General features: G+C 33.9%; 1 protein-coding gene across 1 annotated transcript; it reads left to right on the top strand.

Moving 5' to 3' along the window:
• Positions 1-2,741: 2,741 nt before the first annotated feature.
• Positions 2,742-9,178, top strand: LOTGIDRAFT_236984 (hypothetical protein). The gene is made up of 15 exons (XM_009068611.1): positions 2,742-2,895; positions 3,151-3,359; positions 3,590-3,667; positions 3,808-4,006; positions 4,450-4,561; positions 4,721-4,796; positions 5,011-5,094; positions 5,261-5,400; positions 6,150-6,187; positions 6,799-6,907; positions 7,139-7,288; positions 7,480-7,606; positions 7,802-7,924; positions 8,096-8,147; positions 8,474-9,178. Exons 1-15 carry the CDS (start codon positions 2,802-2,804, stop codon positions 9,061-9,063), a joined length of 2,181 nt encoding a protein of 726 aa, XP_009066859.1. The 5' UTR covers positions 2,742-2,801; the 3' UTR covers positions 9,064-9,178.
• The last annotated feature ends 3,277 nt before the right edge of the window (positions 9,179-12,455 follow it).

The following is a 12,455-nucleotide window of genomic DNA, read 5'->3' as shown; positions in this document are numbered from 1 at the left end:
TGAGGGATTTTTAATATGCTGTGTTATTTTTTTCGTTAATTATTCTAAATGAAAGGGATTATAGGATTCTGATCAAGTTTTATTTTTGATAGTACAAGATGTTGGACAGAGGACGTGTCTGTTTAAAAAATTTGTGATTATTTGCGATGATTTTACGAGTGTTTTTATGTTATGACCTATATATAGTCAACAATACCGTTATTTACTTCTTTGTGTTAATTTATTCATATACTTAATGAGTTAATTTAAATATGAAATGTAAGGTGAATAAGTCTTTTTTTTTTGTAGGATATAGATGTCTTTTTGGGAGCTTATAGATTGGATGAACTTTTCCCCATGGAATGAACTGAAAAAAACACATGTCTATCAGATGAAGGGCTATAAGCCAAGTTATACATCACATTTATGTAATTGAATTGAGCCCACATTTGAAAATTATTTGAACGTGGATTCAGTTTGACTCGCGATTGAATTCAGCTTCTCAAATCCGTCTCTTAGAAACGAACATGCTTTGAAAATGAACATAATGATTGCCACAATTTGTTTGAAATTTAATTCCAATTAACTACGGAGTTATCACAATTGTTCCTGCAAAATGGAACCTTTTTTTTAAACACAATGCTCTCCTGCATTTTGAGACCCCTTTTTTTAATACATGTCAATTTTTTTCTGGGCCTGTGGTTGAGCCATTGGAAAGTACTTTAATTTATTTAGTAATATTATTTCAAGACAAGAAAATGTCCTTAGATTTCTAAATATTGAGTTAAAAAATTTGAGGTATTCTGTGAATATTTTCAAAAACAGCAATCGAAATCTCATCTTTATTATTTTTATGTTTGAAATGGCCTTTTCTGGAGAACCTCTAAGTTTCGGACATTTCTTTAGGATCGTCCTGGCGGACTCGGCATATCGTGATCGAAAAGGAAAACCATCATAAGAAATGTAAAGCATACTGCAGCAAAAATCTTGAATCTCATCTATACATGATCTTATCTAATTTTAAGACATAATTTATTTGAATGTCTGGGCATGTAATAACTCAGCAATTCCTATGTCAATGTAATGTCATTAAAATTAAATCTCCTATCTAGTTCGCTACCCGGCTACGTCATTGACCTTATTCCGCACAACTAAGATCGAAGCTATTTTGGTTGCGAATAAAGCTTGTTGTAGAACCTTTCCTCATAGCAATCTCACACAGTTAAGGTTGTGTGGTAATAAATGGTGATCGAAGGTTCTAATCTTGAATGATACTTCTGATTCAAGCTATTAACAGCTCCGGAATTCCAGGAGGTTTTTCCATTTACTAGCTCGTTGAAAAACGATTAGACACTTGGGTAAAAAGGTTGTAGTTCAGAAATAACTTAGAAACTTAGTTCATCTTGACTCCACTACGGTAGTTAGGCTTCTGTAGAAACTGAACATGCCTACATTCCAATAGTCGTAATAGTTTCCACGAGTCATCGTTTGTAGATCACATATTACTACTTTCGTATCAAATAAATCCTTATGGCTTGTGGAACTTGTTATTATGACATCACCTAGGATTGACACAATCTTTTTATTCAGTCAATTACAAAACATTCGTTTGATTATGATGATACATTATGTTTGAAATCGTCTTGTTCAATAACATAAATAGATATGGTCAAACCCATGGGCAGTTCAATTTACTGAAAAGATAAATATCAAAATGAAAACAAATCATCACCAATTACATAACATTATATAAAGGAGAAACACTCCTGGGTAAATGCGGGAATGATCTCTTTTTTCTTCAGGAAAAATGTATACTGATAAAATAGCTGATGTTGACGTAGACTATTGTATGTATCATGCTAAAAAAGGACTACATTAAATTTTCTGTCATGCTTCTTGTGGTGAGGTGTTAACAATCTAGTTGATTGAGGCTGCTAATCATATTGCTCTATATGAGCGCTTTGTCCTGGTCATTGCTACTGATCGCATAAAATGCTTTGAATTATAATTGGAACCCCCCACCCCCGCCCCTCCAGCTTTTACTCTATCCTTAATTCGGTTGTTCAAGGTTTAAGATGGTAACAAATCAGCTATGACATCGACAAACTTCTTTAAAAACAAAAATTCTTCTTATCCGGAGAATAGGTTTAATAACTTAAAAATATTTACTTAACAAAATCACCCATATCTGATTACATCCAGTGTCCCCGCTGTCAGTGATGTAGGTAAGAGTAGCTGAGTAAAAGCGTCTAGTTGTTCGGACAATAAACAGAGGCCCTGTGTGCTACAGGATATGCACGTTAAAGATCTCTCGACAGTTGGAAGTCGAAAAAGAGCAGGAAAATGCAAAATTTTCCTCATTGCTCCCTGCATGGCGTAGCCCATCTTTATGGTACAGAAAAGTAGGACGTAAAACTCCCTTCATATCATTTCATTTCCACATGTAATCACTAACTTACAAAATCAAGATAGAGTAAGTATGTTTCAGATTTGCCTAAAATCCCTCTTTTGAGATTCAGAATTCAGTTTTAGACCCACACCTTTTGTCCTATCCACATACAGGCATGTATATATTCTTGTGTTTGCCCACGACCTACATGTATTATCTCAAAATATATTATCACAGCATCGCTAATGCCCCAGGCGGCAACAAATCTGATCATAAATCGTCTAATCGTAATTAGTGAACCAGAATCGAGATATTGACTTCATATATAAAATGATATTGATTGACCAAAAAGGATTCAACACATTCTTGACGTCGGATTTTTTCAGTCTAGAATTTGATGAATATTGGATGAGTTAATATTCAATCGTACAATATGTTTCTAGCAAGGGTTATCGTTCCGGCTTTATTGTTTTTGATAAATGTATCTGCAATTCCTTTTTTCAATCCAGATTATCATGCTAATGGAGGTATTATGTTTATTATTCTATGTTGGTGTTATTTTAATATCAATATTACTTGGCAAGCGTATTTCAGCCCCAAGACAAATAGCTGATGTTTGGGACACCCTGTGACAATTACCCATGTCCAGTATGTAACAGAATTTGCATGTCCCTCGATTCTGGAAAGCTTATGCTGCCAAAATACGCGACTATTTCCGTCCTCATTAGCTTAATATGGAGTAGAAAAGTTCGAAGTAACACCTTTTTTTTTTTTAATTTCAGACCCCATTCAATTTGAATTGGTTCACTCCAGTCATGCCGAATTGTCTAGATTCAAAAGATCTATAGATGAAGAGTTTCCCGATTTCCTACACTTCAATCTTGATGCCTTAAACACAACACTGCGCCTGAGAAAAAGTTTACGGCAAAATTTACGGCTTCTAGATTTGGTGGAAGGTTGTTTAACTGAAACCAAAGTTACACCAGCAAAGGTGAGTGATAACCACAATGAATTTGGTGCAAATATATTCTTAAGTAGAATTTAATTGCAAATTATAACCTTGAGTTCTAAACCTAGCTCGTTTCGTTAAAAATGTACATTAAAAACAATTTTAAGATCGTTTAACATAGAGATACCTTCTTGGCTGCAGCTTTTATTTTCTAAAATGGTAAAGATTTTATACAAGTTATAAAATATTTTCAATCTGTGACTATGTTGTAGGAGACCAATGTTTACGAAGATCCAAGTAATTCGGGAGACTTTATGGTTAGAAGATCCACCAATGGCGATTTCCACGTGGTAAGCAGCATTTACATTTCTTTTCGTTGAATTTTTAACTATGTGGTTCTGAACAGAGTGATATGTACCTCACTGTACAAAATGAGACCAGTTTCAACAATAAACATATAATATTGATATCTATACAATATTGCTTTCAGGCCGGTACATTTCTTCACGAAAATAAACTAAGGAAAGTAACACCGGGATCAAAGAAAAGCAGATCCCGTCGAAATGTTTTACACATTGTCTCCACTATTGATTTTCCTATTAACTTTGGAAATGATGCAATTACCAAAATACAAGCCCAATTTATTCAAAGCCAATTTCCCACATTACAGCATCCAAATGAAAAATTAGGTAAGTTATATCAGGGAAAAGGTGATTGTGAACTGTGGTTATTTGTTAATAGCCGAAACATTACATCGAAATACATTTTAAAATGAAAAACGTACTTGCAATTTGTAGTTCTGTGGGCGTAGGTTTCCCAAATTTGAAGAACCATGACGATGAAATGATCCAAAGTTACTAAAATTAGTTATAATGCAGAACTTCATGACTTCTATTAAAGGATCTTGTACCAGAGAAGTCTCTTATTTCTAGTTCTTGACATGTTGGGAGGGAATAGCTAACTTCTGCAAGCCCGAATTTTCCGATCTTCTACATATTCATAAATATGAATAATTGTTGCTAAGGATTTTAATATTGATCGGTAACACCTTCGTCTGTATGAAATAGCTCCTTCAAAATATTAAAATCAGTCTGAAATAAAATGAAACAACCCGTTTTATTAATTTGTGTAGTTCCCGAAGCTTTAGAAGTGGACAATAGAATCCGAGAAGTAAATGTCGACCAGCTTGGAACTGACCATATTGTCGAAATATTTGTACTCACAGATTATTCTGATTATCAAAGGTAAGTCATAAATTGGCGGACACATTCGCAGAGAGGTACTTATTGGTATGAAATGGCATAAAAGTTTTGTGTTAAAATAGTTTAGTAAATTAGTTTACAAATTTGGATGTGATCGATATCAAGCTACATAATAAAATTTATGTCTTTTTCAATTTTCAGCTTTTTAAAGGAAGCGGGTACATCTCGTCAAGCAAAATCAGACATGTTAGTCTACTATACATTTATTGAACAAACTGTGAGTAATATTGATAAAAGTCACAATATTCCAAAATCTGAGTTTTGTAACAATGACCAAAGAATATTTTGAAGTCAAACTTCTTATTGGACATTTATCATGCTTTTTTGGTTGATTAGATCTGTATACACAACATCTTGTGTCATGAAGTTAATTTATAATTATTTTGTTTAATCAATCGTTAACAAAAGTCAAGCTTTTATTTTTATTACAGATGAATCGGTACTACGAGTCAGTTAATAAAGTGGACAATTCGTTCAATATTATAGTTCGTTTTGTTTCAATTTATGTACCAGATGTAAGTATTGAATTCATGTGGTGATCAAAGATTTCAAATTATGTTCATATGAGTAATATTTTGTTTTGTACTAAGGAGCTCTAATTAAAGATATTTTTTCATCATCATCATCATAATTATCATTTTGTTATTGTATTATATATCCGTATGTATTATTTTCATACAGACAAGTAGCAAGGCACCATACAGTGAAGATGTTGTTCAAAATGGCGCCGTAGAGTTGTCGCCCATTATTCAGAGTTATAGAAATTATTTCAAGAATACACAAGGTGTTCCTCAAGTTGATCATTGGATGGGCTTTACTGGGTAAGTTTTAATGATACGAGTATGATTAATATATTTTATTTATAGACATGATAAGGTTTACATTTTTTTTATTTGTAGATATTGCTAATAGTTTTCATGATGCAGGCATGATTAATATTTTATTTTATCAATAGATATGAAATAGCAAATATTTCTAAATTATAGATATGATATGGTCAATACCTTTTTATATGCCCACATGGGCGTATATTGTCGTCACCCATGTCCGTCCGTCCGTACGTCCGTCGGTCCGTCCATAATTGCTCGTAAACACACTGATTTCGACGAAACTTGGCATGGTTGTTTGTAATCACCCAAGGATGATGCAAATCAGAAAAATCAAAAAAAATATTAAGTATGATTTATTGCCCTTGTTCTTGAAAATGCATTCAAGTTTTAGCTCGTAAACGCTCTAGAAGGTCGAATTATTGACAGATTTTGACGAAACTTAGTGTGAGTGTTTGTAATCACCCAAGGATGAACCCTATTGAAAATCAGAAAAATCGAAAAATATTTAGAATGAGTTATTGCCTGTGCTCTTGAAAACGCGTTCAATTTTTGGACCTTATATATTGAAGAAGGTACAATTGTTGATGGATTTTGAAGAAACTTGATGTTAGTGTTTGTTATCAACAAAAAAAAAAAAAATCAAAAGAATCGAAAAATATTTTGTTTTGTTATTTTTGTTTAAAATCAAAGCTGCCACTGGGCGTAAATTACCTTGCCTGGTAAGCTATCTTTATTTATAGATATGATATGGTTAATCAAGGGAGCTCGGGAGTTATAGGTAAATGTTTTTTTTTATTTCTATCGATTATCAAATCAGATGAAAATTCAAAACTTGGTAAAACGCTAATTATATGGTCACGATCGATAATTTACTAACAGAACAGTCCCCCAAATTGGCCATCCTTAATCCATATTTCATACCAATTTTCAGCCGAAGCAAAAAAAAAATGCTTATGAAAAATTTGGATAGGATAACATACGGACCAAAATATTCCTTATTTTCCTGGTTAATAGAGGGGGTTACTGTAAACATATTATGAAATTTAGAATACTGAATTTATCATTTGTTTTATTAATGATTCAAAAAATTGTTTACGAATATTAATGAATTTGTCACATGACATAAAGAATTCAGTTTTCCACATAAAACAGTTTTTTAAATTTGAGTGATAATGAAGTTGGCTTGCCAAAAAAACACAGGGCAAATAAAGGTCTCAAGTCTGATTACATTTATGTGATTTCTAGACAAGATACACTGTTTAATATGTATTTTAGTCCTTTATTCATTTATTGCCAAACCTTTTGTAAAAATAATGGGAATATTTCCTTTGAAATTTGTTCACACAGATTGTAATTCCGTAACGTTGAACGGAAGCATCTAAATTTCAGGTGTGGCGTATATTGGAGGATTGTGTAGTAAGGATTTACAAGTCTCCGTAAGTGAAAACAAGATAACAGGTCTCTCTGGATTGATTGTTGCTCATGAACTTGGTCACAAGTAAGTAATTTTCTTACTTTCTTCTGGTAACCGTGGCCTGAGTCTTTATATAAATATTTAGTACCGAAATTATATTTTGTCTATTATTTCATATTAACCTGCAAATGGTAATGAACATCGACTCAGTATTAAAACTAAAAAGCCACGAAGAAAAAAATTGAAATAAACGTCAGCAAGATTCGCTGACGAATAGACATTGTGGTAAGATCTGTTTTTTTTGTGATATTCCAGTTTAAATTCTGAACACGATTCCAGTCAATGTAATGATAATCATATCATGGCACCATCGGTAGTTTACCCACAGACTCAGTCTGATACCAACCCCTACTACTTCTCATCATGTTCAGTTCAAGCTTTTAAAGATTATATTTCATCAGCCAGGTAAGTTACTATCAAGACCTATTACAATCTAAATGAATGCATATCTAGATGGTGATTACAATTGATGTATCTAACATCCAAAATAAATATACAGGTATAGTGGACAATCAGAAATACACGATCGCAATGAAATGTACTTTTGTGAAACAATTTCGATGTGTATTGGTATTTTTGTGTTATTTCTTTTCTAGTGGAAGTTGTACAAAAACAATAGAGGATGCTGGTTATACGTCATACACTGAAAAACATTTAGGACAAATTTATAAAGCTGATAAACAATGCGAGTACACGAGAACCAGTGGCTCGAGGTTTTGCAGAGTAAGTGTTATATAATTACAGTTTATAGTAAGGATTCCTGTGAACCTAAGTTCCTTCCTCTTAGATCTTATAATAATTAACGCCTTTTTCACCTTTTTTAAATAGCTCATTAGCAAATCTAAGCAGCAAAACTATTGAAACCAGATACCAAGTGGATTTCACTCATATTAATTTTGTGGTGATGTAATTTTTTAGACTGGTTTCAAGTATGGGTCAGGATTCGATAATATGTGTTGGAATTTCCAATGCCAAGCACCTGGTGCCAGTTCCTGTTTTGACGTCAGAATAATGGATTTCACTACATGTGGAAACGGAAAGGTAACATTGTTCTAGTTTCAAAGTCTGACATATACCTAACTAAATATCGGAAATCATCGAGATATTCCAAAGAATATAATGTCTTCCTTTTGTTTCACTTCATCGGATAGACAGTTTATGACAACTATAGGTATTAGATCTAGACTAACACAGATAGTTTTTATTTTTTAGTGGTGCCTACAGGGAAAATGTGTGGCTTCAAGTCTGGCTCCAGCTGTTTTAGGTAATTACCATATTTTTCTATAAACATTTATAAAATATGTAGATTTATTATGTGGTGAATATCTCACCTTGAAAATCGTGACTTGTCCAAAAAGTATGGATAACAGCTAAAGATATTTATCCGATCCGGTTGACATCGACTCCTCAAACATACATCATAATAATACCTAATTTTTAAAGAATTGGTCTGTAATGTTAATATTTGTTGTAGCATCACATTCAATCCTCTCAACCAGATTTACTGTCGTACCAACACTTGTGTGCAGTTTACTTGCCCTCATGAAGGGATTTGTTATCCGATTTTAGAAATTTATTTTCCATTTTTAGAAAATTGTCCACAAGGCGATGATCCTATTGAAACATGTGAAAGAGCAAACTGTGCATCTTACAGTTCAGACAAGCGAACGTTTTCCTGTTGTGCTACCTGTAGTGCCCAAGTGGTTAGTGCAGCAACAAGCGCCACTACGTCCCCAACTATTTCGACAACCACGCCACCTACTACATCACCAACTACGTCACCTACTATCTCACCAACGACGCCACCTACTGCATCACCAACCACGCCACCTACTATCTCACAAACTACGCCACCTACTATATCACCAACTACACAACCTATTGCATCACCAACTACGCCACCTACTATATCACCAATTACACAACCTATTGCATCACCTACTACGCCACCTACTACATCACCAACTACACAAACTATTGCATCCTCAACTACACCACTTACTGCATCACCAACAATTTCAAGGACTACGCCGCCAACTTTCTCATCAACTACACCACTTACTGCATCACCAACTACGCCTCCTACTACATCAGCAACAATTCCACCGGTCGTATCTGAATCACAAGACGTCACAGCGGCTCTCGGAGTAGTTCGATACGTTAACTTTATCTGTACATGAGCACGTTTTTTTTAACTGGATCACTTGTAAATTAGAACTTCTTTTTTAATTTATTTTTTTTCTTAATATTATAGATTAATAATGATGATAAATTATATAATATATGATTGGTATTTGATTGTCATCTCTTTATTTATTATGTGCTACAGGCTGTACACGTTAAAGATCCCTCGACAGTTGGAAATCGAAAAAGAGCAGGCTAATGCCGCTGTCCTGGCAAAGTTGCCTGAATTCATTAGCCCACGTGGTGCAGAAAAGTAGGAAGTAAAACTCCATTCATTTCATTTCATTTTTTTGAATATTGCATTTTCTTTCCTATTATTCGTTTGCCGTCCTATTTTAACACTTTTTGAGCAAATTAAACACTGCTATCTCACAAGCACTGACAACCTATCTTTGGAAACTCGGATTTCAGCTTAATTTCAAAGGGTGATTGCAATGCTATGGATATTGATGATATACAGCCAAGTAACCTAATTTGGTTATAGGTGTTATAGAAGATACTCTCCTATAGAAGCACTAGCCTAGGTCACAAGTAGAGACTATGGATTTCAACATGAAAACTATTTCAATTCAAACAGAATATGTTTTACTGAAGATTATTCATAGATTATTGCTTCTGGGGAAATCACAAGAAAAAAAAATATTCAACTCAAATTCCAATGCAATTGTTTCAGGAAGTTGATGAAAGGGGCTCTAATCTACCATGAACCAATACATTACTAAAGTTTTTATTTCTTTTATATTCAGTGACCAAACGTTTAGTATAAACGTTTGGAAATTCATCTTGGAGCTCATTATAAAAGCGTTTGACAATGACAGAGACATTTTTAGCTGTAGTATTGTAGGTGGCAATGAAGGGTATGATTTGGTTGTCATATTGGATATTTAGGCTGTTAGGTATGACTGTTTGTAGTTGGTCTATCCAAAAACTCTCCCTTTGCAATCGCTTGGTTTTTGGTTTGATCAATGTTGATACAGGTACTTTTTCTACAGACAAGATCTTCAATGGAATGATTGGGTAAATTGAAATGATTGACAATCGGTCTGTCTTTCTTATGGAGTATATCGAAGCGATGGCCGCTAAGACGAGTACGCAACGCGTACGAGTTTTCGAAATAGTGAGATACATTTATATTTTCGCAGGTACGACACCTACAACCTCCACATGGAACAGAACCGAAACCGTTAGGTAGGGGAGGGGAGTCAGGTTTCTTTTCAATGGCCGAAAGAGTGTCGATTTTAATTATGCGCAAAAAACGTTTCGAATATCCCCTTTACCTCAATTTACTAAAAACTAGGTCACGTGCTGAATCAAAAATCGGTTTTTCTAGTGCAAATTCTGTTGAATCTCAGAATTTGCGATTTAATGACGCCAGAAAATGTTGGTGTGAAGGGTGTTGGTTATTCAAAATTTCGAAATACTCCCAAAAGTTTGCCAAAGATTCCGTCCAAATGATAAAAATATCGTCTAAAAACCTCCCATAGAAGAGAGGTTGAAAGGGGGAAATTAATGAGATTTCTCGTTCCCATTCTGCCATAAACATGTTCGCATAACTCGGCGCGAACCGTTTCCCCATCGCAGTGCCAGAAGTTTGAAGATAAATTTTTCCGTTGAAAGTGAAGTCATTTCGCGTGAGACATAGTTCTAATAAATCTAATAATTTGGTGCTAAACTATTTTTCATGCATCTCCAGAAATGGCAAGTTATTCACATTGGCTGGTTTTGAAAAACATGGGTTATCTGTACAATGTCAGGTATTAGCATGAATCCAGTAGTTTCAAGCAAGGTAAAATGTATTAATGTATATACTTTGACAAATGCAAAATGACACAATTTTTTTCGGCTGAATTTCCCTATAATCCCAAGCTGTAAACGGAATTCCAATTGTCACCTGCTAGAATTCCAATGAACGAAGTTAAACTAGCAGATTCCGTGTCAGCAGAAAAATTCTGTGTTTTTCTCGACTTACTTATAGATCAAACATTGTTTGTCCTAATTTTGTTAATTCAGTGACGAGTGGTATTTAAATCTTTTGCCAAACATATACCCATTACAGAATATCTTTGAATTTAATACACAATACAAATTCAAACAATTCTATAAGTTTCTTACAATGAATTATTCCCCCTTAACTATTCTGCTTGCAACCTCTTATCGTCCCATAAGTGTAACAAACACACCTAGTGGGAGGTTAGAGGTGTCCACCATCACACAGTCCCTCTGAAAGTGTCCACTGCTCTGAAACTTTAGTGATTCAACCTTTTGGTTTGGAGAATTAAATGATTTTTTAAATCTATTCACCTCTTCATTTCTTCACAACTTAAAATTCCCCAAAAAAGAAATATGACGGATTTTTCTTATATAAAGGGAAATAAACTTCCTCGTGTTTATGCGTCTCATAATATGATAAATCTGTGAATTTATGAGCCAAAAATATACCGGATCTGAAGAAACCGTTAACAATTTAACCCAGTAATTCTATTTCAAAGGTATCTCGTATGATAATAGAATCAGATTATAATTTGACCGTAACAATATTTCAGTGTACCAAATTTAGACTTGATTACGTATTATACTCATGGTGTCGACTTAATTGTCGATTTTAATTTTCGTCGCACGAATAGGGCCTATTTGATTATGGCAATATACCAATCTGTTATTCCAACTGTTCCCAGTTGCTTTAAAACAATTTGAAATCACACGACCTCTCCAGGGGGTGCCACTTAATACCCATCAACCATCATGAGGCAAATCGGTGGAAAATTTTCCAATGCACCTTACGTAATTCTTAGAAATTTAAAAACAATGGTCGTCCGTTATTAACTTCTAATTATTTTGATCGATTTGTTGTTGTTACGTCACTCTCAAGTTGTCTTCAGAATCATTCCCCTTTAATTCAAGCCGCTCTTCAATTAGAAGGTCGAAATCTCCTTAAAGACAATTAATTTCCGCTCACTTCCTGTGCACAAGAGATTTCAAGTAGCGAATCAAACAAGGGCAGATAACTGTCAAATCCACTTTAAAATTTATGTTTTGATTACTACGACAAGTGTATAAAAAGATTAATATGATAAAGAGTTTAAATATTTTAGCCAATAAGATTTTCAATTGGTACAAATGCTTAAGGATCAACTAATCGAAATATACATTGCTTTCTAATATCCAATAAAAAATCAGCATACGTAGTCATTATCTACCAGAAATACGAGGTGTTATCAGGATTAGATTTTTAATGATCCTCAATAATGAAGGTATTTTATTTTAATGAATACGCCCTGCTTTTTCAACAAGATAAGACAAGAAACATAGAAAATAATTATTTAAATGTGTAAAATTAGCCCCAAGACATAAGACTTATCGTGTGTACAACTGCTAACAAGGTCTGCTT

This window comes from Lottia gigantea (assembly GCF_000327385.1).
Source record: "Lottia gigantea unplaced genomic scaffold LOTGIsca_91, whole genome shotgun sequence".
Classification (NCBI taxonomy): Eukaryota; Metazoa; Mollusca; class Gastropoda; family Lottiidae; genus Lottia; species Lottia gigantea.
This window is presented reverse-complemented; position numbering and strand designations above follow the sequence as displayed.

Coding starts and splice junctions, on each gene's coding strand:
- LOTGIDRAFT_236984 (XM_009068611.1), top strand. CDS start 2,802: ATGTTTCTAGCAAGGGTTATCGTTCCGGCTTTATTGTTTTTGATAAAT. Junction 4,007..4,449: donor GCATCCAAATGAAAAATTAG/GTAAGTTATATC, acceptor TAATTTGTGTAG/TTCCCGAAGCTTTAGAAGTG. Junction 4,797..5,010: donor ATACATTTATTGAACAAACT/GTGAGTAATATT, acceptor TTTTTATTACAG/ATGAATCGGTACTACGAGTC.